At 45.1% G+C, this 25,427-nt stretch overlaps 1 protein-coding gene across 10 annotated transcripts in view; it reads left to right on the forward strand.

Moving 5' to 3' along the window:
• The window catches only part of CTIF (cap binding complex dependent translation initiation factor), a 290,169-nt gene that overhangs the window by 73,860 nt on the left and 190,882 nt on the right, over positions 1 to 25,427 (forward strand). For all 10 annotated transcript variants that reach the window (XM_073213026.1, XM_073213035.1, XM_073213031.1 and 7 more), the window contains one exon: positions 20,189 to 20,260. In XM_073213026.1, the coding sequence (XP_073069127.1) occupies positions 20,189 to 20,260 (72 nt within the window). The remainder of the gene's footprint in view (positions 1 to 20,188; positions 20,261 to 25,427) is intronic.

Here is a 25,427-nt window from a genome sequence, read left to right on the forward strand (position 1 = left end):
CCATGTTTATTGATGATCTCTCCTTTCCTCTAATTTGAAGCACTATCCTTATCATAAGCTAAGTTCCCCTTTGTATCTCTTTGTTCATGGATGCAGTTCAGTTTTATCCCTTTGTCTCCTCCTGTGCTGGTTCACCATGCTGGTGTGGCTCTAGCCTCATGATGTGCTGTGATCTCTGGAAGGGCAAGCCCTGGGGAACCTCAATACCATTGGAAAGTGGGGTGGTTTGTGTTTAGCACCTCCAGCCTCCCCTACTGTATGCTTTCCCTCCCTCAATGCTCAGCATCTCTCCCCTGCCCTTTATCAAGTCTGCACCTAAAATGCTGTCCATCCATTAAAAAATGAATTTTAATTGTTTTTATGAAATAATTTAAATGTACTGATAAGAGCAGATAATAATAGAATAACCATCTCTTTTGAGTACAGAATAAATATCTGTACTCCCTTGTTTCTTAAATCTTAACCCTGAGCCATCTTTGTTTCAGATTTTTAAATTAAGAAATAAATTAGAGCACTATGGTGGAGGCCCAAAACCACTCTCATGGACTTGGTGTTCGTCATTCCCATATATAAAAATTTCCCACTTTTCCTGCCTCTGTTGAATGACCTTTTCAGGAGGATGCCACGATTACCCACAGAGGACTTGATCCTCACTGTAAACTAACTTACGCTGAAAGAGAAAGGTTGTATGCGCCTGGGGGTGAGGCAGAGAAGGGTTTTCCCAGGGTGAGAGCCCTTCTCTTGTTCTGGAATCATCTCATACAGATAAGGACAGGTTCTCGGAAGGTCTGTGTCTGGAGATTTTTCTGAAGCAAAGGGGAGGCAGGGTGATCGCTGTAATCTAAGAAGAAAGAAGGCAACCTTGCTGAGAGCAGAATCCCAGCAGAGGTGGGGAGGGGCTTCGAGTGGAAAGGGAGAGCTCCCAGGGGGCTTTCGGGCCGGAAGAAACACTTCCCTACTGAAGGTGATCAGGCTGCAGCTGGAGAGAGGAAGTCCCTGAGGCTGCTGCTTGGCTAGGGGTGGAGGTGAGGACCCACAAGCCTCGGGCACAGCTCGTGGGATAAGCCCAGTGATTTGCACTTACTCTTCCCCTGGGGGTCATGAAAGCCCTACATGGCTGGACCACAGTCCCTCCTCCACCGCAGGTATCCAGTCCTGGCTGGGTCTCTGGGGTGGGTTTCTGCGGACTTTACCATCTTGCTTGCTCTCCTGCATAGACAGCTAGCTACCTGTCCGTACCATGCTGTCAGACCCACTTTGCCATTTCCATCTCTGCCTCCGCTTCCAGTGGCAGCCTGAATGTGGGACTCGAGCGTCCTGACCTGCTTCCCCCCAGGACAGTTCAGCCTCCCCTAACACAGCTCTAAGGATGCGGTGCTAAGAGGGTTGCCCACCTCTTCTGACCTTTCTACCCAGGAAAGGTCCCTGCCTTGGTTGGAGAGTCGTGCTTGCCATGATCTGCCCTTAAGGTGGCCCATGTTCCACAGCCTTTGTCCATGCATGGGCTTGCTGTTCTCCAGGAATCCTGGCTTGGCCATTTTCCTAACCTGTGCTCCTGCAGAGAGCACACCCTTCCGTCTCTCACCCTCACCCTCCACCTCGCATTACCGTTACTGGACACCTCTCCTCGCCCATGGAGGAAGGAGCTTGTTGTGCAGCCTACACCGAAAGCGTACAGGAAATGGCCTTTGGTGGCAGATGGAAAGCTAAGGATGACTTTGACAAAGCAGAGCGGTCTCGTCGGAGCTTGGAACTGCTCTTGGAATGCCTAACCTGGGGGCTGAGGTTGCATCTGGCTGTGCAGGAAGCCTCCATCATTTCTGTGCTTGTCAGGAGGAAGCATCTGGGCTCTGCAGCCCCGCCCTGCCAGGGACGATGCTGACCCAGAGGGGGTGCACCCACCCACAAGTCATCTCATCCTTCGATGACATGTCACATCAGAGCTATGCAACTGGGGTTGAAGCACTGGGGAGGTTTTGGCGGGGAAAGCCTTGCTCTACAAGGCTGTCCTGGGATGGAGTGAGGAGTACATGATCTCGGGGGCCAGTAGTCACTGTGCGCCTTGGCTGTTCCCAGCCTGTTAGCCAGGCTACAACCAGGAAGGAGGAAACCATCCAAGTATATAAAGCAGAGGGACTGTTTTTATAGTGCTGTAAACACACACACACACACACACACACACACACACACACACACACACTTAAAAAATATGTATGTATACATATGTTTTTATTTGATATTATTTTAGACTTTTGGCAAAGGTGCAAGAATAGTACAGGATGTTCCCATGTACCTGTCGCCCAGTGTCCCCTAGTATAAACATCTTACATAACCAAAGAAGAATTAAAAGAACTAAAAAGTTAACAGTGGTACACTGAGACATTATTCAGATTTCAACAGGTTTTCCACCAAGGTCCTTTTCTGTTCCAAGATCCAAATTCGCATCTAATTGTCATGTCACCTTATTCTCCTCCAATCTGTGACATTTTTGGATAAGTTTAAAGAACAGTGTATTTGTCTAATGCTATGTATCAAGACACCCCAAGTGAAGAGAGAGGTTTTCAGGACCCTAGGTCTCAGGACAACCCCAGAACTGGGCCCCTAAGACACATGTGGGATGGGAAGGAAAGGGCTCCCCTCAACTTTCCTGGGAGCAGATGGGATGGGGGTAGAGTGCCCACTGAGGGCCTGGGAGCTCCAGTTTTATAAGTGGGAGGGAATGATTTTGAACTTGGCCCGTAAAGAACTTTTTTTTTTATTAAGTTATCATTGATACACAGTCTTATGAAGGTTTCACATGAGCAACATTGTGGTTATTACAGTCACCCATATTATCAAGTCCCCTCCCCCACCCCATTGCAGTCACTGTCGATCAGCATAGTACGATGCTATAGAGTGGCTACTTGTCTTTTCTGTGCTATACTGCCTTCCCTGTGACCCCCATACATTATGTATGCCAATCATATTGCTCCTTAATCCCCTTCTCCCTCCCTCCCCACCCACCTTCTTTAACCTTTTTCCTTTGGCAACCACTAGTCTCTTCTTGGGTTCTCTGAGTCTGCTGCTGTTTTGTTCCTTCAGTTTTTGCTTTGTTCTTATGCTCCACAGATGAGTGAAATCATTTGATACTTGTCTTTCTCCACCTGGCTTATTTCACTGAGCATAATACCCTCTAGCTCCAACCATGTTGTTGCAAAAGGTAGGATTTATTTTATTCTTCTGGCTGAATAATATTCCACTGTGTATATGTACCACATCTTCTTTATCCATTCATCTATTGATGGACACTTAGGTTCCTTCCATTTCTTGGCTATTGTAAATAGTGCTGCAATAAACATAGGGGTGCATATGTCTTTTTGAACCTGAGATCTTGTTTTCTTTGGGTAAATTCCTAGGAGTGGAATTCCTGGTTCAAATGATATTTCTATTTAGAGTTTTTTGAGGAACCTCCATATTGCTTTCCATAATAGTTGAACTAATTTACATTCTCACCAACAGTGTAGGAGGGTTCCCCTATCTCAGCATCCTTGCTAGCATTTTTTGTTGTTTGTCTTTTGGATGTTGGCCATCCTAACCAGTGTGAGGTGATATCTCATTGTGGTTTTAATTTGCATTTCCCTGATGATTAGTGATATGGAGCATCTTTTCATGTGTCTGTTGGCTATCTGAATTTCTTCCTTGCAGAAATATCTGTTCATATCCTCTGCCCATTTTTTAATTGGGTTTTTTGCATTTTGGATGTTGAGGCGTGTGAGCTCTTTATGTATTTTGGATGTTAACCCCTTATCAGATTTGTTATTTATGAATATGTTCTCCAATACTGTAGGATGCCTTTTTGTTCTACTGATGGTGTCCTTTGCTGTACAGAAGCTTTTTAATTAGATGTAGTCCCATGTGTTCATTTTTGCTTTTGTTTCCCTTGCCTGAGGAGATATGTTCAGGAAAAAGTTGCTCATTTTATATTCAAGAGAGTTTTGCCTATGTTTTCTTCTAAGAGTTTTATGGTTTCATGACTTACATTCAGGTCTTTGATCCATTTCAAGTTTACTTTCATGTATGGAGCTAGACAATAATCCAGTTTCATTCTCTTACATGTAGCTGTCCAGTTTTGCCAACACCAGTTGTTGAAGAGGCTGTCATTTCCCCATTGTATATCCATGTCTCCTTATCATATATTAATTGACCATATATGTGTGGCTATCTATATGGACTCTATTCTATTCCATTAATTTATAGGTCTGTTCTTGTGCCAGTCCCAAATTGTCTTGATTACTGTAGCTTTGTAGTAGAGTTGAAGTTAGGGAGTGTAATTCCCCCCAGATTTATTCTTCCTTCTCAGGATTCCTTCAGCTATTCAGGGTCTTTTGTGGTTCTATATGAATTTTATAACTGTTTTCTCTAGTTCGTTGAGGAATGGTATTGGTATTTTGATAAGCATTGCACCTTGAATCTGTAGATTGGTTTAGGCAGGATGGCCATTTTGACAATATTAATTCTTCCTATCTATGAGCATTGGATGTATTTCCATTTATTGGTGTTTTCTTTAATTTCTCTCATGAGTGTCTTTTAGTTTTCAGGGTATAGGTCATTCACCTCCTTGGTTAGGTTTATCCCTAGGTATTTAATTCTTTTTGATGCAATTGTAAATGGAATGGTTTTCCTGATTTCTCTTTCTGCTGGTTCATCATTAGTATACAGGAATGCAAGAGATTTCTGTGTATTGACCCCTGCAACTTTGCTGAATTATTAGTTCTAGTAGTTTTGGGGTGGATTCTTTAGGGCTTTTTTGTACAATATCATGTCATCTGCAAGCAGTGACAGTTTAACTTCTTCCTTATGAACCTGGACGCCTTTTATTTCTTTGTGTCATCTGATTGTGTGGCTAGGACCTCCAATACTGTATTGAATAGAAGTAGGGAGAGTGGGCATCCTTGTCTTGTTCCTGATCTTAGAGGAAAAGCTTTCAGCTTTTCTCTCTTAAGTATGATGTTGGCTGTGGGATTGTTGTATATGGTCTTCATTATATTGAGGTACTTGCCCTCTATAACCATTTTGCTGAGAGTTTTTATCATGAATGGGTGTTGAACTTTTTCAAATGCTTTTTTGCATCTATTGAGATGATCATGGTATTTTTGTCCTTTTGTTGATGTGACTTATGATGTTGATGGGTTTTTGAATATCGTGCTATCCTTGCATCTGTGGAATAAATCCCACTTGATAATGATGGATGATCTTTTTTTATGTATTTTTGAATTTGATTTGCTAATACTTTGTTGAGTATTTCTGCATCTATGTTCATCAGGGATATTGGTCTGTAATTTTCTTTTTTTGTGGTGTCTTTGCCTGCTTTTGGTATTAGAGTGATGTTAGCCTCATAGAATGAGTTTTTAAATATTCCCTCTTCTACTTTATGGAAAACTTTAAGGAGGATGGGTATTAGGTCTTCACTAAATGTTTGATAAAATGCAGCAGTGAAGCCATCTGGCCTAGGTGTTTTTTTCTTAGGTAGGTTTTTTATTACCAATTCAATTTCATTGTTGGTTATTGGTCTGTTCAGATTTTCTGTTTCTTTCTGGGTCAGTTTTGGAGGGTTGTATTTTTCTAGAAAGTTGTCCATTTCTTCTAGGTTATCCAGTTTGTTAGCATATAATTTTTCATTGTATTCTCTAATAATTCTCTGTATTTGTGTGGTGTCTGTAGTGATTTTTCCTTTCTCATTTCTGTTTGTGTACACTCTCTTTTTTTTTTGATAAGTCTGGCTAGGGGTTTATCAATTTTGTTTATTTTCTTGGAGAACCAGCTCCCAGTTTCATTGATTCTTCCTATTGTTTTATTCCTCTTGATTTTATTTATTTATTCTCTGATCTTTATTATGTCCCTTCTTCTACTGACTTTGGGCCTCATTTGTTCTTCTTTTTCTAGTTTCATTGTGAGTTTAGACTGTTCATTTGGGATTGTTCTTCTTTCTTGAGGTAAGCCTATGTTGCAATATAGTTTCCTCTTAGAACTGCCTTCACTGCATCCCACAGATTTTTGGGGTGCTGAGTTGTTGGTTTCATTTGTCTCCATATATTGCTTGATCTCTGTTTTTATTTGGTCATTAATCCATTGATTATTTAGGAGAACGTTATTAAGCCTCCTTGTGTTTGTGAGCCTTTTTGTTTTCTTTGCACAATTTATTTCCAGTTTCATACCTTTGTGATCTGAGAAGTTGGTTGGTACTATTTCAATCTTTTTTAATTTGCTGAGGCTCTTCTTGTGGCCTAGTATGTGATCTGAGGCTCTTTTGTGGCCTACTATGTGATCTATTCTGAAAAATATTCCATGTGCACTTGAGAAGAATGTGTATCCTGCTGCTTTAGGGTGAAGTGTTCTGTAGATGTCTGTTAGGTTCATCTGTTCTAATGTGTTGTTCAGTACCTCTGTGTCCTTACTTATTTTCTGTCTGGTGGATCTGTCTCTTGGAGTAAGTAGTGTGTTGAAGTCGTCTAAAATGAATGCACTACGTTCTATTTCCCCCTTTAATTCTGTTAGTATTTGTTTCACATATTAGGTGCTTCTATATTGGGTGCAGAGATGTTTATAATGGTTATATCCTCTTGTTGGACTGACCCCATTATCATTATATGAAGTCCTTTGTCTCTTGTTACTTTCTTTGTTTTGAATTCTATTTTCTCTGATACAAATACTGCACCTCTTGCCTTTTCTCCCTATTACTTGCATGAAATATCTTTTCCATCCCTTCATTTTTAGTCTGTATGTCTTTAGGTTTGAAGTGAGTTTCTTGTAGGCAGCATATGGATGGGTCTTGTTTTTTATCCATTCTGTAACTCAATGTATTTGATTGGTACATTCTGACCATTTATATTTATTGATAGATAAGTACTTATTGCCATGGCAGGCTTTAGATTCATGGTTACCAAAGGTACAAGGGCAGCTTCTTTACTATCTAATGGTCTAACTTGCTTATTACGCTATTTCAAAAACAATCTAATGTTTTTTTTCCTCCTGTCTTCTTCTCCCTCCTCCACTCTTTATATATTAGGTGTCATATTCTATACTCTTTGTGTATCCCTTACTGAATTTGTAGGTAGTTGATTTAATTTTGCATTTGCTTAGTAATTGTTCTACTTCCTTTACTGTGGTTTTATATTCTCTGGTGACAGCTAGTTAGCTTTACGAGCACTTCCCTATATTACAGTTCCTTTAAAATATACTGTAGAGACAGTCTGTGGGAGGTAAATTCCCTCAACTTTTGCTTATCTCGAAGTTGTTTAATCCCTCCTTCAAATTTAAATGATAATCATGTTGGTAGAGTATTCTAGGTTCGAGGGCCTTCTGTTTCATTGCATTAAATATATCATGCAACTCCTTTCTGGCCTGTAAAGTTACTGCTGAGAAGTCTGATGATAGCCTGATGGGGTTCCCTTTGTATGCCAACTTTTTTCTCTCTCTGGCTGCTTTTAATACTCTGTCCTTGTCCTTCATCTTTGTCATTTTAATTATATGTATTGGTGTTTTCTTCCTTGGATCCCTTGTGTTGGGAGATCTGTATACTTCCATGGCCTGAGAGACTATTTCCTTCCTCAGATTGGGGACGTTTTCAGCAATGATTTCCTCAAAGAGACTTTCTATCCTTTTTTTTCTCTTCTTCTTGTTCTGGTACCCCTATAATGCAAATATTGTTCCATTTGGATTGGTCACACAGTTCTCTTATTATTCTTTCATTCCTAGAGATCTTTTTTTCTCTTTGCCTCAGCTTCTTTGTATTCCTTTTCTCTAATTTCTATTTCATTTACTGTTTCCTCTACCTCATCTAATCTACTTTTAAATCCCTCCTTTGTATGTTTCATTTCAGATACTGTATTTTTCAAAGTTTCTATCTCTTTCTTGAAGCCCTCCCTGAGATGTTTAATATTTTTCTGTAGCTCTTTGAGCATGTTTATGATTTTTATTTTGAAATCTTTATGAAGAATATTGGTGATTTCAGTTTCACTTTGCCCTCTTTCTGGTGTTTGAGGGATTTTGGTTCGCACAGGATTCTTTTGCCATTTCATATTTCTACTGATTACTATGGAATAATAACTTTGTGTACACGGTACCCTCTAGTGCCTAGAAGCTCTACCCTGGAGCTATTCAGCCCCTGGAACTATGGTGGGCATCACAGGCGAGCAGCACCAGTGCCTGCTGGGAGGAGAGAGCTCTTCACTGCTTCCTTGCTGCATTGCCTGCCTCCACTGCCAGGACCAATGAGCCGAGCATGCAGGGAGTAGCCTCTGCATTACACCCCTGTAGCTGCCATTGGTGGGACTGCTGTCTGACTGGCCTGGTGCTGTGCTGGGGGCAGCAGGTTTGTGAACTGGTGCCTACCGGAAGGAAGGAGTGATAGGCTGCGTATCATGGTGGGGGGCCTCAGCACTGCATTTCCAGCCGAGGGATTGGAGGACATGAAGCTCCTGAAAGTTCCCAACCTGCTGGGCTGAGTATGCTGGTATGATTTTTTCCACCAGTCCTTTCTCCTGAGAAGCAAGCTCTGTGTAATCCTTGTCCCTTTAGCATCCCTCTCACTATTGGGAAGTCTTTCAAAGTATCCACCTTTCTTTTGTCCCAGAGCACCTGGTTGTGGGTACCTGTTCTCCACAAGCAGCTGGAATCATAGTCTCTTATCGCGTCCCGCCACCTAGGGCGACGGCAGGAGAATGATCACTGAAGGCCTGGTTCGTTAGGAATCTTTATTATGGGTGTCCGAGCATCCATCTAGCGAAAGGCAAAAGCAAAAAACAACAACCACAACCACTTCCTCCAGGGCAGCAGCTTATATAGCATATCCCAACCAATCAGCTGACTGATCATGCGCCAGGTTCAGTCTTATTGGAAACATGTGAAAAGCATGCTATGAGCACAAGCACGGAAATGGGGACAAGCCAATCATGGAGACTTCCTTATGCGCTGAGCTGTAGGGCCAGGAAGGGTGGTGTCTAGGAAGCAGGTGCCATCTTTAGGGCGTTGTCCAGCTAGAGTGGGGCTCACCCTCGGCCGTAGGCCGGGCCCCCACATCTCTCCCTTTATTGTTTTATAACCAAAGGGCTGTCAGGATCATGCCTGTCTTAGGTCGTCCAGAGTCTGCGGCATTCTTACCCGTCCTCAGGCAATAGACAACTTAGGTCTGCGCCCTGTCTTAGGTTGATATGCACAGCTCCTGATCTTACCCATCCTTGACTACTGATCCAGCATATTAAGCCATACTCTAGGGGAGATGCCTTCCTCTAGTGCTGCCATGGCCTGCAATAGGACCTTCCGTTCTCCCCATTGCTATTTTTGTATGGAACAGACTTTCCTCCCAAGTAGGAGGAGGCCCACAATTAGCAATATTCCTATGACACCTACACCTGACCAGGCTTTGGTGGTGTTTAACACAGCTTCAGCTATTTGAGCTACGGAGAGCATCTCTACCTTCTTGGAGCTAACATTCAAAATTTCTAACCATAGCTGAGTGGTGAGCTCGTCAAGCTCACTGGACCAATTTGTGGTTAACATCTTGCCTAACTGTCTGGACAAGTTGGCAGCTTTAGAATAATTATGAAAAGGAATACCAGTAATACACCCCCATATAAGAATGGATGCAGCCCACAGACAAAACCTCCCCCAAGAGGTCCAATTGTTCTTGAAGAAGGTTCATGCGTTGGTTGACCAAGGCCATCCCATTCTTAAAATGGCCGTTGATGATGTTCTGCATTGTCATTGCCGAGGCAGTGGCCTGGGACAGACCATTCAGCATCTCTGCCGTAGAAATGGTGATAGTCAGCGCGGCGGTGGCTGCAGCTGCAGCGGCCACCGAGGTGGCAACGGCCAAGGCAATGGCTGCAGAGATGCCGAAGTCTCTCTTGTACCGGGAGTGGCAGAGGCCACGCCTTCACCACTCCCCACAGCATTCTTGGCTCCGCCGTCGCCTGCTGTAGGATCCACGGCAGGAGCAGAAGCAGTGCAATCATCTTGTACCTCCGCTCCGGGGTTTTCCACTCTGCGTATCAGACGTTCAGACACCCAAACGGGGTTCTGCTGGTCCTGTGGAAAAACACAAACTGAGCCTCGGGTCCAGATTATCACTGGGTCTGGGCCTTTCCATGTTCCTTCCAACACATCCTTCCACAAAACTTTAGGCATGTGTTTTGGATTGGATTGTTGGCCATGCCGCTCTGCTGCACTGCGGCCATTTTTGTCCAGTGTTAAAAAGTTTAAAATGAATAATATGATGTTTAATTTGTCTCTGGGGGATCTAAAGTCTTCTCCTATTCCCCCTTTTTGTTTATATAAGGCATTCTTGAGGGTGAGGTGGGTGCGTTCCACCATACCCTGACCCTGAGGGTTGTAGGGAATGCCAGTAGTATGTTTGATGTCTAGAGTTTTGACAAAGGTAAGGAATGGTTTGGATGAATACGCTGGCCCATTGTCCGTTTTCAGATGCTTGGGCTTTCCCCAGGCCGAAAATGCTTGCAAACAATGGGAAATGACATCCCGAGATTTCTCCCCCGTGTGGCAGGATGCAAAGATAACACCTGAGCAGGTGTCCACAGACACATGAACATATTTCATCCTGCCAAATTCGGGGATGTGAGTGACATCCATTTGCCAAATGTGGTTGGGAAGCAGTCTTTTTGGGTTAACCCCTATGGGGGTAGGGGGAAGAAGCGATACACACCACTTGCAGCTGACCACTATGGCTCTCGCCTGTTCTCTAGTGATCTGGAACTTCAGGCGGAGGATGGTGGCATTAGCGTGAAATTTCTTGTGAAATAGATTGGCCTGTTCTGCAGGGTCTGTTACCACAAACATAGTAGATTCCCTAGTCAGGGAATCTGCGTGATGGTTTCCCTCGGCGAGGGGCCCTGGAAGGGAGGTATGAGCTCTTATATGTCCAATGAAATATGTCTGAACAGTCCCAAATTATCTGCTGTAGGCATCTAAGAATATTTAAGACAGATGAGGAGGGGTTAATGTGACCTGCGCACTCTATTGCAGAGACGGCATTCACTACATAATGGCTGTCTGATAGAAGGTTAAAGGGTTCCTTTGGAAGGAGCTCAAATGCTCGCATCACTGCCAATAGTCCTGTCTGTTGGGCCGAGGTAGTTGCGAACTTGAAGGTCCATGAGCCATCATCAGTGACTATGGCCCCAATGCCAGTTTTAGAACCATCAGTGAACAGTACTCTTACTTTAGGTATGGGTTTATGTCTGGTGTTTCTCGGGAAAACAACTGGGTTAGACAAGCAAAATTGTAGCCACGGATGCTTTGGGTAATGATTGTCAAAGGAGGCTTGAGAGATGGTGTGTACAATGGCCCATGTGTCACAACAAGAGGCAAGGCACTCTAACTGTGTCACTGAGTATGGAGTTATGATAATAGAGTGCGCTATTCCAAAGGTTTTGACTGCCACCTTGATTCCCTTGAGGATTAAGTCCGCTATAGACTGTGGGTACCAAATCAACATCTTTCCTGGTGAATGAGCTAAATACACCCACAGAAGGGGTCCCTCTTGCCAGAGCATGCCTGTGGGGCTATGATTGCTGGGAAGCGTAATAAAGGAAAGAGGTTTCTGATAATTTATTCTATCCACTTGAGCAAGTTCTAAACGGGATTGGACGAGTTCCAATGCCCTTGCCTGATCAGTGAGTGAGCGGGGTGATGTTAGATCTGGGTCACCTCTCAGTATAGCATAGAGAGGTCAGAGCTCTTCATCAGTAAGCTTTAGGTAGGGTCGCATCGCACCCAATTTATATCACCAAGCAGTTTCTGGAAATCATTAAGATTTTTTAGGTGATCTGTCCTTATAACTATTTTCAAGGGTCTGGCCAGGGTGCTTTCTAATCTCATTCATAAATAACTCTTGGCACTAGTCTTCTGGATTTTTTCTGGCACTATAGCCAGGCCCCATTTTTGGAAGTGCGACTGCAAGAAACAGAGACCTTGCTCTAGCTCCCTGCTGCTCTCATGACACAAAAGGATGTCATCCATATAATGATAGATGATCATGTTAGGAAACTTTCCTCTGACAACTGACAAAGCCTTACTCACATATAGTTGACACATAGTGGGGCTATTGGCCATTCCCTGCTGTAATACTCTCCATTCATAGTGCTCATCTGGGCGGTCATGGTTAATGGCAGGTATGGTAAAGGCAAATTTGGCACAATCTTCAGGGTGAAGGGGGATAGAAAAGAAACAGTCTTTGATATCCACAACTATCGTTTCCCAATCCTTAGGCAGGGCCATGGGCAGTGGCAAACCCAGTTGTATTGAGCCCATAAGCACCATCTGCTTATTTACAGCTCTAAGGTCATGTAAAAGCCTCCACTTCCCTATTTTCTTTCTTATCACAAAAATAGGTGTGTTCCAGGGGGAGGTAGAGGCCTGAATATGCTTGGCAGCAAGCTGCTTCTGTACTAAAGTGTGGGCTGCTTCCTTCTCTTTAGTAAGGGGCCACTGAGGAACCCACACAGGATTCTCAGATCGCCACTGAATCTTTATTTGCTGTTCTCCTTCAGTGGCCCCAAGGAAAAACCCAGCTCGGGCCCTCCAAATAGACTGGGTGTAATGTTAGACAAAGGAATGGGCTTTTCTCGACCTGACAAGTTCTTCCCAAGTCCACCTGTCCCGGGGTAGCCCTGTCTTTTCATAATGCAGTTAGACTGTTCGCTGTAGAAAGTTTCCGTGGTCAATTTGAGATTCATTTGGGTTAGTACATCTCTTCCCCAGAGGGACACGGGTATGTTTAGCATGAAGGATTGAATTATCCCCTCGTGCCCTTCTTGGTCCATCCAAGACAGTGAAGCAGCACTACATAGGGGTGCTTGGGCTATCCCGAGTCCTCTTAAGGTTTGTGCAGCTCGATTTAAAGGCCATTCCTTCGGCTATTCATCTTCCTTTATGATACTACGGTCTGCTCCTGTGTCCAGCAATCCTGAGAAATGATCTCTAAGGTGTGCATGGGTCTGGTTCCCAAATCCAATGTAAGACAAGCCAGCGGAGCCCCAGAAGACCCAAACCCTTGCTGTCCTCGAACAGCATTTTTATGAGCATACAAATCATGTTTGCTAGGAAGCATAAGAATTTGAGCAATGCGATCTCCTGGGCTAATAGCCATGATTACTCGTGGGGAGGAGACCATAATTTTAACTATTCCTTCATAGTCTGGATCTATAACTCCTGGGCGTACTGTTAACCCTGCTTTAGTAGTGGAGCTCCGGCCCAATAAGAGACCCACTACTCCTTTTGCCAAAGGTCCCTTAAAATCTGACTCTACAACTTGAACTCCCATCTCGGGGGTCAATACGAGTCTGGTGGCGGCATAGATGTCCACTCCTGCGCTTCCTGCTGTTGCTCTCCGTGATCCCTCGGTGCTGGGTGAACTCCCTGATCTGTCAAAGGGTGGTGAGTTCTGGGTCTCTGTTGAACCACCCCATACATTTGCGGGCCCTGAGGTGGAGGGCCCCTCCTCCTGTTTTTTGGCTCTTGAGGGGGCAGTGGTCGGCCTTCCACATCCACCACTGACCTACACTCACTGGCCCAGTGATTTCCTTTTCTACATCTCGGGCATAATCTTGGTTTGGGCCTGCTAGCAAGTTCGTTGGCTTCCTTCAACTTGGGACAATCTCCTTTCAAATGACCCATTTGTTTGCAGTAGAAACAGGCCCCAGGAGGGGTTGACCTGCCACGAGCATCTCTCAATCCCTGAGTTATGGCTGCGGCCATAACCTGTCCTTGTGCCATGCTGTCATTTAATGTCCCTACAAACCTTAATATAAGTACTCAGATCTTTGTTCTTCCAGGGTCTTATGGCCTCCCTACACCATTTGTTGGCCTGCTCATAGGCCAGCTGCTTCACAAGGGGCATGGCAGTATCAACATCACCAAATATGCGACCGGCTGTTTGCATCAGTCTGGCTAGAAAGTCTGCATATGGCTCATTAGATCCTTGCAACACCTTTGACAGCTGACCCTGTAGGTCACCTGTGCCTTGCAGCGTCTTCCAGGCCCTCACTGCTGCCATGGCTATTTGCATATATACCGCTGGGGGGAATCCTACCTGATTCTGTTGACCCAAATATGGACCCATGCCCATCAACATGTCTAAGTTCCATTGATGATTACCTGCTGTGGCATTACGCCGAGCCATGTCCTGTGAAAATTCTTGCCAGGCTGTCTTAAATGTCAGGTACTGACCTCCAGAGAGGGCTGCTCTTGCTACATTGGCCCAATCATCCGGCGTCAGGTTAAGAGAAGCTACTGACTCCACTAAAGAAACAGTGAAAGCTGCCTGGGGGCCATACATTGTGGATGCTTCCTTCAGACTTTTAATGACCTTGAAATCTAGGGCTTGATGATACCTCTGTTGTGTATTAGGGTCTTCAAATACAGGGAAAGCGGCACTTCCTTGTTCTCTCAGCCACTCCCTCCACCCCCCTCTTTCTAGTCCTTGATTGCAATCACACGTATGACGACAGGGCTGTACGTGATACGGGGGCGGTTCTGCAAATGAAGCCGGAGGAAGAGGGGGGGCTGACAGCACCATTTCCAAGGATGGTTTCAGTGTTGTTGAGAGGGGGGTGTCCTCCGACTCCTCTTCCTCTTTCTGTTGCCTCAGCTGCGTTAGGGAGAGATAACTGCAGGGGATAGGGCGTTCCTTCCTCTGGGCGATTCTAAGTCTCCTTATATGCTTTTCTAATTCCTCCCCCGATAGCTCCCCTTCCTCATCTGTAGATCCTCCTCGCTCGTACCCCCTCTCTGAGGTCCTAGCGGAGGATCTTTCCTCCCGGACATCTTCCAGGACTTCCTCCCCCTCTCTTATAGCCTCTCTGCAGCTTGGCTTATCCTTCTTAAGGCACCCCCTGACTAGACTCCATATAGGAATCGTCCCTACCGGGAGCGGTTCCGCTTGATCTGCTTTGCGCAGATCGTTCCCTAGTCTTTCCCACAAGGGGGCAGTGATCCTTCCCTCATCCAAAAACCACTGCGCATGCTTCTCAACAGTATGTAAGAAAGCCCTCGTGGTTTTAGCCTTTAATGGAGTTCCATTAGCCCTTAGGAGTGCCCAGAGTGGTTCCTCTGCCCGCATCCTAGACACCTCTGAACCCATAGTGCGGAGGAAAGGAGGTTGACTCTATTCTAAGTTGAGGTTACGTGCGCCTGCGCTTGTACCCCTGAATTGAGTCTCCTTACAGCCTGCGAGTCCTCGCTAACTGGTTTTCGTCGCTTCCCACGAGCTTTAGTCTACGTCGCTTTACCTGCAAACTTTCCACAGCGCTCTTATTCTTTCATGAGGAAACGCAGAAACATATACAGACTAAGACAGAACAAGACAAGGAACACAAAGGCTAAACACACACACCACAATTGCTTGCATTCACATGACCTGATGTTGCTTTCACTTTTTCCCTGACCATACTCACCACTCTCCAAAATGTCAGTCACTCGTGTAACTCTTCCAAAGGGTGTCCACTCAGATCGCCGAGGGTGAGAAGTTCCACTCCATCCTCAGACGCCAGGTTTTTGTCCCGGCTTTCGGCACCAGCTATCGTGTCCCGCCACCTAGGGCGACAGCAGGAGAACAATCACTGAAGGCCTGGTTCGTTAGGAATCTTTATTATGGGCGTCCGAGCATCCATCTAGTGAAAGGCAAAAGCAAAAAACAACAACCACAACCACTTCCTCCAGGGCAGCAGCTTATATAGCATATCCCAACCAATCAGCTGACTGATCACGCGCCAGGTTCAGTCTTATTGGAAACATGTGAAAAGCATGCTATGAGCATGAGCACAGAAATGGGAACAAGCCAATCATGGAGACTTCCTTATGCGCTGAGCTGTAGGGCCAGGAAGGGTGGTGTCTAGGAAGCAGGTGCCATCTTTAGGGCATTGTCCAGCTAGAGTGGGGCTCAGCCTCGGCCATAGGCCAGGCCCCCACAGTCTCTCTGAGTGTTCTGCCTGTCTTTGCTTTCCAAGCCCACTAGTCTCCAGAGCACCATGCAATGTGGGTTCATGCTCCTAGAGCAGATCTCACGGGTGGGTCTTTAGCATTCCTGGGCTTATACTCCCTCCCTGCTCCATTTCTTTTCCTCCCACCTGTGAGCTGGGGTTGGGGAAGGGCCAGGGTCCTGCTGCATTGTGGCTTTGCTACTTTATCCTTTTTCATGAGGTCTTCTCTTTTCCCCAGATGTAAGACATCTGCTGCATCTTCTTTCCATTTGCTCTTTCAGGATTAGTTGTATATGATGTATTTTTGTGTTATATGTGGTTTTGGGAGTAGGTTTCTGCCTCACTTCTCACAGTGCCATCTTTTTCCACCCCAGCCCGACCTTGACACTTTTGAAGAGTACTGGCTATTTATTTTGTAGAAAGTTCATCAATTTGAGGTGCCTGACATTTTCTCATCATTAGATTGAGGTTGTACATTTTGGGCATGGTCACCTCAGAGGAGATGGGCCCTTTTCAGTGCATCATATTGGGGAGCCCATGAAGTTGATGTGTTTTATTACGGGTGATGGTTATCTTTGATCACATAGTTATGGTGGTGTCTGATGAATCTCTCATTTTTCCCTTTTTCATCCAGTAATTATCTTGGGGAAGATGCTATGAGATTGCAAATATCCTCACAGAGGAAATTTAATCCAGGGATTGATTACCCAGATGGTAGGAGAGCTGAGAGGCTAAATAACCCAGAGATTAACAATTGCAGGAATCCATTGCCACCTGTAGGCCTGAGGCACGAAGGGAGGCTATCATGTTGCCAGAGCCCGGGGGTTGGATGAAGCACAGAAGGTCTATCTGCTGAGGGCTGGAGCCATGAAAGAGACCCAGTCACTGCTGGTAATGCCACCTGAGGCATAGAGAGAGGAATACCCAGGACTCTCCCTACTTCCTGTTTCTCATTGGCCAAACCCAGCTGGAAGCCAGCTGACACAGGAGCCTGGGCATCGCAGCTTGCAGGGCTCAGCCCCTCTGCAATGCAGAACAGGGATGGGCAAGAAGTATCTCAGGGCACACTCACCTGGGACTCGTGTCCTGGCTTTGCCATTCATTTCAAGCTGTGCTGTCCAGTACAGTAACCACCAGCCACATGTGTCTCTTGAGCATAGGCTGGTTCGAACTGACATGTAGTCTGAATGAGATTTCAAAAACTTAGTATGGAAAGAATGTAAAACATCTCACTGATAATCTTTATATTAATTAATGTGTTGAATTGATAATATTTTAATATATTGAGATAAATAAAATATATTATTTAATTTTTTTTCCTTTTTAAAACACAGCTACTAGATCATTAAAAATTACATCCTATTTGTGGCAATCATTTTACTTTAGTGGGACAGCACTGCTCTAGAGTACACTTAGACTGGCCTGGGTCATCAGCATGGCTATTAAACGTCTTTCCTGTAACAAAAGGTCATGCCTCAGTGTCATACATAACATTGAAAAATGCTCAGCATCTTAGCACACACAGAATCTATCATGCAGCAGTTGTATATTTTAAGTTACTGGCAATCAAAAGGAAGGGATCCAGAGGTACAGAGAATGTTTCCTCCTGACGTTGCAGAAGATCATGATGAGCAATGTTTGGATCCCCTCTCTGTGCTCCCTCCCTCCTACTACATTTTCTCCTGTATTCTTCAAAGGTCACCTACTTTGTGCTATTTTGCCAGATGGTGCTACTCTAATTGTTTTGGTTCACATAATTTAACATTCTTACTGTAAATATACATATTTAATTTTGTTGGGAGCAAGAATGCTTTTCAAGAGATCATTTTGTATTAGTGTAGGAATATTATAGTAGACAAGTGGTTTGTTTAGCTGGGTGAATTATGCTTGGTTAAGATATTTATAATTTTAAACATTGCAAATTGACCAGCTAGCTATTGAGGCATAAAATGAATTGGTAATGTTGAAAATAACTTTCTTAAATTGATATCTTTGATGGCTTTAGCCTGTAAGAGCATTTTAGCATATTGGAAAGGATGCTGCTTAAGATTTATCCAATTCAAATTTCAAAGCCTGCTGGGTCATTTCTAAATAGTAGAAATATACTGTTTAGTTATTTGTTGCTCAACTGCTGTTCTTTGTTTATTGTGAACTTTAGACCCTTTTGAATAAGCAAGTAATTAGATTTCTGAACGGAGAGAGTTAGTGATGGGGTAGGGCAGGGAGGACAGCAGGGAGATGCAGCAAATAAGAAAGAAAAGTCAGTGTCTGAGTTTAGAGAAAGGGCTCATACAGATTTCATCAGAACAGTAAGTGGAGAGGATATTTAATTGAGTAATAAAAAAAGGTGTTTCAACCAATTTTTAGTGTAGTCTTATTGCCCATTATAGGTTTTAATACAGCTTGCATAAAAATAATCCCAAAGGAAAAGTACTTATCTTCTAAGAATGTCCAAAATATTTTATAGTAATAATCATTGTAAAAATTGAATTTTTGGAACAGAATTTTCTTTGAATTTTTTATTGTAACAACACAGAATATGAAAGTTACCATCTTAATCATTTTAAAGTGTACACAGTAGTGTTCAGTGTATTCATATTGTCGTAAAACAGATCTCCAGAACTTTCTCACTTTGCAAAACTGAAACTATATCCATTAAACAACATCTCCCCCCAGTGGAATAGAAGTGTGATTAAGTATAAATCAAGAAACACCTGCAGTATATTAATAGTTTATTTGTGTTTGCAATATCTAAAACCATGGTGAATATCAAATTCTTAAAATTTGGGTGCTAGAATTTCTTCCCTCACTGCCTGTCATCATCAGTTGTAATTTAGTAGGATTTAACTGTCTGTTAATTGAGAGGTTTTGTTATTTCACTTTGTTAAACATTAGAAACACATGTTAAACATTAGAATTAGCTATGATGTTGTACTAAATTGGCAAGATAATAAATTTTCACAAATTATGTGTGCCTTGTTGAAAATGTAATTTGCCTTTAAGTCTACTTGTAAGGGTCTCAAAATATTTTTTTCTCTCAAAGGCCTAATTTTATTTGCTTAAATATTATAGGAATGCTTGGTAATTATAGGAATGCTTGGTATAGATATTATTTGGTAATCATGCAGTAGTCTTGGAACTTTAACATATAGACATATATGATTATAACAGTATTAATAATTACAGCTGTGCTTCTTTAAAACATTAAATTTGAGGAAAAGCTAAAAAAAAAAAAAAGGTAGAAAGGTCACATCCTTGATCCACAGTCAGGAAGATGTATCTTACAAAAATTAAGACTGTACTGGCCTCAAGCCATCCACACACTTTGACCAAGTGTGACAGCCAGAGAGATTGGATTCCTCTGCTTTTCATGTATTACAGTGTTTAGTTTAGGTCAGTGTTCAACATTATCTTAGCTAACATTTAACACAATAAAAACACTACCATATAGTTAGGTAGCTCTTTACAAGGGAAGAGCCATACTGTTTCTGCTACTTTATGTCTCCCTGATGTTTTTATAGCTTACAAAGTTCTTTCACCTCAGCCTTGCTGCATAGCCCAGGCTTGCTGTCCCCATTTTATAGATAATGAAATGAAGCCTAGGAGCTCACACAGGGAGCTTGTAAAGGTGCGGAAGCTTGGGGGTCCACCCTCACAGAGCCTGATTCAGTGGGTGGAGAGCAGGGCCAGGGACCCCTGTGTGGCAGGCTTTGGGGGCTATCACTCTCTGAGCTGGGCTTCTGATGGCCAGTCTGGGGCTTTTCCCCAATACCAGGCTGTCCTGTCCATCCATAGGTCCATCATCTTTTGGAGCTGGTTATGCAGGAAGATCACACATGTGCCTGACTCCAGCTCTGGTCTTGACATTGTAGAGGGCTAGACATTGTAGAGGTCAGGCTGTCAAATGTGGTGCTGGTTGTTCAGAACCCACAATTACCCTGAGTCATGTAGCTGGGTCTTCATCACTTCAGTGGGCTTGGGTGAAGGAAGATGACCTTGCCTTTCCCAAGCACACACCAAAAGGTCGCCTTGAGGTGGAATTTGGAGATGCCAGCTTGGACCTGCAGGTAGGGAAAGATATACTGTTGAAAGTGACTCAGCAGGATTTACAGTGGCTCTGCTAAAGAAGAGCAGGGCCCTGCCTGGGGGACCTGAGCAGAGTGGGGATGAGCCTGTGTGTCCAGCCAACACTGACCACTCTTTTCTCCCTGCAGTGGACAGCAGATTGCAGCGAGCAGCTGGATGGCAGCTGTTCCTTCTCCCGAGGGCGAGTCCCCCACCAGCAGGTAGGGAACCAGCCTCTGCTCCATCTGGGGCTTGTCACAGGCCTTTTTTTGTCTGGGTTCCTGGGCTGGCCTGAGATGGCTTCCCTGAAAGGTGGTTATGAGGAGAGAGCAGGAAATGGAGAGGGGTGGGTGCAGTCTGCCCTCTGGAAAGTTCTTCGTGAATACCCAGCCCACAGGGAAGCTATGCATCTCTGGAACACAGAGATTCTTAAGATTTGTTTTCAGCATCAGCATTATTTATAATAACAAATATCTACAAATAACCCACAGTCCATTGAGAGGAGAGTGGATAAATGATGTGTGATGGGTTCCTACAGTGGAATAGTATACAGCAATAAATTGAACTGGAGGCTTCCACATTGACGTTGATGATGGATCCCTCAAACAATGGGCCTCTAGGATTTGGTGCTGGTGGGCCACTTTGCAAATCAATTCTGCTCCAGGTGTACAGAGCACACGAAGGGGCAAACTGTAGGGTGAGGCGTCAGAGACCCATCCATGTGCCCTAGGCAACCAGTTGTCCTGGGACCAGGCTGGAATCTGCCACTTTTCCCGTTGCTGCTCATCTGTGAGATCCCATGGTGGCCCATGTGGGTCATGCAGCCAGGAGGGAAGGAGGCAGTTGCTCTACCGGAGCCCTCCCTGTGAACCCCAGGCTCCCCCACACCCTCCAGTTGTCCAGCACCTCTTGCTGACGCCTCTCCCCTCCTGTGGAGACAGTGGGATTAGAGGCTAGAAAAACCATCTGTCACCAACCCTCAGCCCAGGACACCCCACATCGTGCCTGTCCAGAGAGATGGGGGAGCTTTAGGGGCTCCTGCAGTTGCTTCCAGTTTCAAAGCCACTGCACAAACACATTGCTCTGGGCCCACTCTTTGTGTCCAACTTCAGTTTCATGGCACCAATAAAACCAACCCTTCTCTGCTTTCCTGAGGGAAGATGGTAGTGGCTTCTGTTCTAGATCTTTCTTAAGGCTGCAGGGCTTTGCTGACCATGGCATCGGGGACAGCTGCCCTAGCTAGTATTGTCACACAAGATGTGTTTGTGTGTGTGTGTGTGTGTGTGTGTGTGGTTTCTTAAGTAGGAGGCTGTAATGAGGTCCTGGGTGTGGGGGTCAGGGATGAGCAGGAGACCCAGGCTCCCCTCTTTGCTCTGCCACACATTTGGTGGTGATTCCCTTTGTCCTCAGCTTCCTCATGTAAAAACCAGGACACCTGATGGCCTCTGAGGGTCCTTCTAGGTTCTCCATGCTATTTGTCAATGAGGAAATGGGGGCCCATGGAGGTGCAATGACCTGACCAAACTGGGACTTGAGCCCAGGGAGCCTGCCTCTCCCCTCATTTTGCCTTTTATCTTGCCTTACTGTGTAGGTATCCTTCTACGGAGGACTTTTGTCCCTACCACTAGACTGTCAGCACTTGGTCAGGGACTCATATTATACTCCCTGCACTCCTCCAGCTCATGGCCTAGGGCTTGGCATATCGGGGCACTATCTCTCTTATCTGCTAATTACCCTGGGGTTTTCTACAGTTAAGAGCCCCTTAACTCTTCAGAGCACAAGTGGGCTTGGATTTGAAGGCTCAACAACTAGAGAGAGCATTCCAGGGAAGGCTTCAAGTTCTTGGATGGGGGACATAAGAGGGTGGTAAATGAGAGACAAAAAAGCCAGCTCTCTGCCATTTGGTCTGTAGGTGTTTGGTTCTGGAATTTCCCAGAATATTCCTTTTTTTCACTCTCATTTTATCACCTTTTCTGGGCCCCTTCTTCCCATCCTTTACTACTGGTCCCATTCTTCTGTCACTCCTGACAGGATTCCAGGGGGCTGAAAATGGCCCCCCCCCACTTGCTCCTCCTCTGCCTCCATCACCCCGAGCTGTCCTTTCACCTGCCTGAAGGAAGGTGGGTGGGGAGTTGGCCTGGCGTTTGTGGTGGATGGTTGATGGAGTAGGGCCAGGGGCACTTGAGGACCAGCTGTCCCCAGTCCTACCTTCAGGAAACAGCTTAACAGTTGGCTTGGGGTAAACAAGATTTGACAGAATGAAATACAAGTGAATTTAAAGAAGAAATTGTAGAAGGCCCATGTTAGATCCTTTCTTTTCAAGAGGAGCTGAGACATAGGTTCATTATAGGGGAGAAACCCCAGGAGAATGGAGATGGGGTCTCAAAATATAAACCCACCTTACCTTACTTCCCTGATGTACCCGGAGGATGAGAGCTTCTTGGGAAGTGTGTTTTTTTCCTACAGCTCTTTCCAGGTTCTTGCCCTCAATTCCAATGGGTGTGTGTATGTGTGTGAGGGCATTTTCCCATGCGCAACACCAAGCAATTCTGGAACACTAGCAGGGTGTCTGAGAACTCAGCTCAATTCTGATGCTATCTGCCTGGAGACAGCAACGGATTCCTACAGGTTAAGGGCTCTGTTCTATAACGCTGCCCTCCACTCTCCACCCCAGATGACGGTTTCCAGCCCCAGGCAGTTCCCTGTGCCTCCGACCTGCCTGCTACAGACTGGAGGCTCCCATGACCTTCCCCTTAGGTTTTGATTAACTTGCTAGAGAAGCTCACAGAACTCAGGAAAACACTTACATTTACCAGTTAAATAAAGGATACAGCAAGGTTTCAAGTTAACAGCCAAATGAAGAGATCCATAGGGTAAGGTCCTAAATAAAGGAGCTTCTATCCTCATGGAGCGTGGGGCCTGGCTCGGTGACACGTGGACGCGTTCTGGGTCCCTATGCATAGAAGCTCTGTCCGACAGAGAAGTGGGATCCAAGAGAGCGATGTGCTCTTCCGCTGGGTTTTTGTGAAGGCTTCATTGCATGGTCAAGGTTGACTAAATCATTGGCAATTATCTGATTCAGCCTCTAATCCCTGCTCTTGAGTGGAGTCCTGAAGTCTCTCATTATCATGACAAGACACTGATTTCACCTTTGAGACCCAGAAGTGTTTTCAGAACTGTGGACAAAGACCAAATATACCCAGGAAATATATATTTGGTCATGTAAATGACCCAAGGTATTTCTTATGTTCATTATTATCGCAGGAAAGGTCTCCTAGAAGCCGTGGGGCTGTTGGCATTCCTGTCACACCATGTAAAGCCTGTCCGATAATCTCAGAGGAAGAAAGGGGGAGACATCTATGCCTGAGAAGGCCTCTGTGCCAACCACGGCCTGAGCCACAGGCGCCTGGTGCCTTGTGGGCTGGAGGCGCAGAGCCTGTGGTGTCCGTGTGTGGAGAGCTGGCTGTGGCACAAGGGGAGGATGCTTTGCCCAAGTCCTGTGTGGTTGTACCCCCCTGGCTGTATGAAACTGCTCAGAGCCAAGAAAACCTCAGTAGACCAAAGAGTTCAAGGTGTTTGAGGGGGGATTTCCTATAGATTTGGAGCATTTGGTGCTAAGCCCTGGGAAGTCCTGAAGCATGGCCCCTGCCTTCATGGGCTTATCACTTAGTTAAAAAGACAAGGTACATGTGTAAAAGAATGACCAGTGCAGGGCAAGAGATGCAAATGTGCAAAGAGTGGTCCAGTCCTCAGGTGTCCCTGCATTAAGCAGCTGGGCAGGGGGAGAGGGAAAAGATGGTGGGGTGAGAAGTAAAGCAGAAATCTCCTCCCAAAACCACATATAATATGAAAATACAGCAAATGCAACTATTCCTAAAAGAGTGACCAGAGGTGAGATTGCACCAGCCAGTCTACATCTGGGAAAAGAGATCATCTCACGTAAAAGGGTAAAGTAATAAAACTGTGGCCCTGGGACCCGAGCACTCCCCCCACCCCAGCTCACTGGCAGGAGAAAGAGAATCACAGAGGGGAGGGAGCAGAAGCCCAGCACTGCTAAATACCCAGCCCTAGAAATCTACTCCAGGAGCACAAACCCACACTGCGTGGTGCTCTGGAGATTAGAAGGGTTGAAAACCAAAGTCAGAGATGGAGATTCCAGCTGCTTGAGGCAAGCAGGTTCCCACAACTGGCTGTTCTGGGACAAAAGAAAGGTGGGTGCTTTGAAAGACTTCCCAACAGTGAGAGGGCTGCTAAGGGCGCAAGGATCAGGTAGACAAACTTGTCCAGGCACACTCAGCACAGCAGGATGGAAACTTTCAGGAGCTTGTGGCAGCCCATCTGCCTGACTGGAAATGCAGCCCTGAGGCACCCCCGCACCATGATAAGAAGCCTGATGCTCCTTCCTCCCTGCCAGCACCTGCACACAAACCTGCTGCCCCTGCCATCGCTCCAGACCAGCCAGAGGGCAGCCCCGCCTACAGCAACTACAGAGGCTGCTCCTTGCGAGCATGGCTCATTGGTCCTGACAGCGGAGGCAGGCACTGCAGCCTGGAAGCAGGAAAGGGCTCTGTCCTCCCAGCAGGCAGCAGCAAGACTCACCTGCAACCCCCACCATCATGCCAGGCCGCTGGAGGGCAGCCATGCCCACGGCAGCTTAGGACCTTAACGCACAGGCTGCTACCTGCAAACGGCTCACTGGCCCAGACAGCAGAGGCAAGCACTGCATCTGGGAGCAAAAAAGAGCTCTGTCCTTAGGGTAGGCACTGACATCACTCACCTGTGACCACTGCCATTGCTTCAGATACTGGGCAGCTCTCAAGAGCAGGGTGCCACCTACACTAACCTAATATTTCTCACTATCCAATAGGATTATGAAAAGGCAGAAGAACCTTGTCCAATCCAAATCCCTCAAACACCAGAAAGAAGGCTCAGTGAAACTGAAATCACCAATCTTCATAAAAAAGAATTCAAAATAAAAGTCATAAGCATGCTGACAGAGCTACAGAAAAATAGTCAAGAGCTAAGGAATGAATTCAAGACAGAGATAGACACCTTAAAAAATACAGTAGCCGAAATGAAACATACAATGGAGGGATTTAAAAGCAGATTAGATGAGGTAGAGGAAACGGTAAATGGAATAGAAATTAGAGAACAGGAATACAAAGAAGCTGAGGCAGAGAGAAAAAAAGGATCTTTAGGAATGAAAGAATAGTAAGAGAACTGTGTGACCAATCCAAATGGAACAATATTTGCATTATAGGGGTACCAAAATAAGAAGAAGAGAGAAAAAGGGATAGAAAGTCTCTTTGAGGAAATAATTGCTGAAAACTTCCCCAATCTGGGGAAGGAAATAGTCTCTCAGGCCATGGAAGTACACAGATCTCCCAA

This window comes from Manis javanica, chromosome 9 (genome assembly GCF_040802235.1).
Source record: "Manis javanica isolate MJ-LG chromosome 9, MJ_LKY, whole genome shotgun sequence".
Classification (NCBI taxonomy): domain Eukaryota; kingdom Metazoa; phylum Chordata; class Mammalia; order Pholidota; family Manidae; genus Manis; species Manis javanica.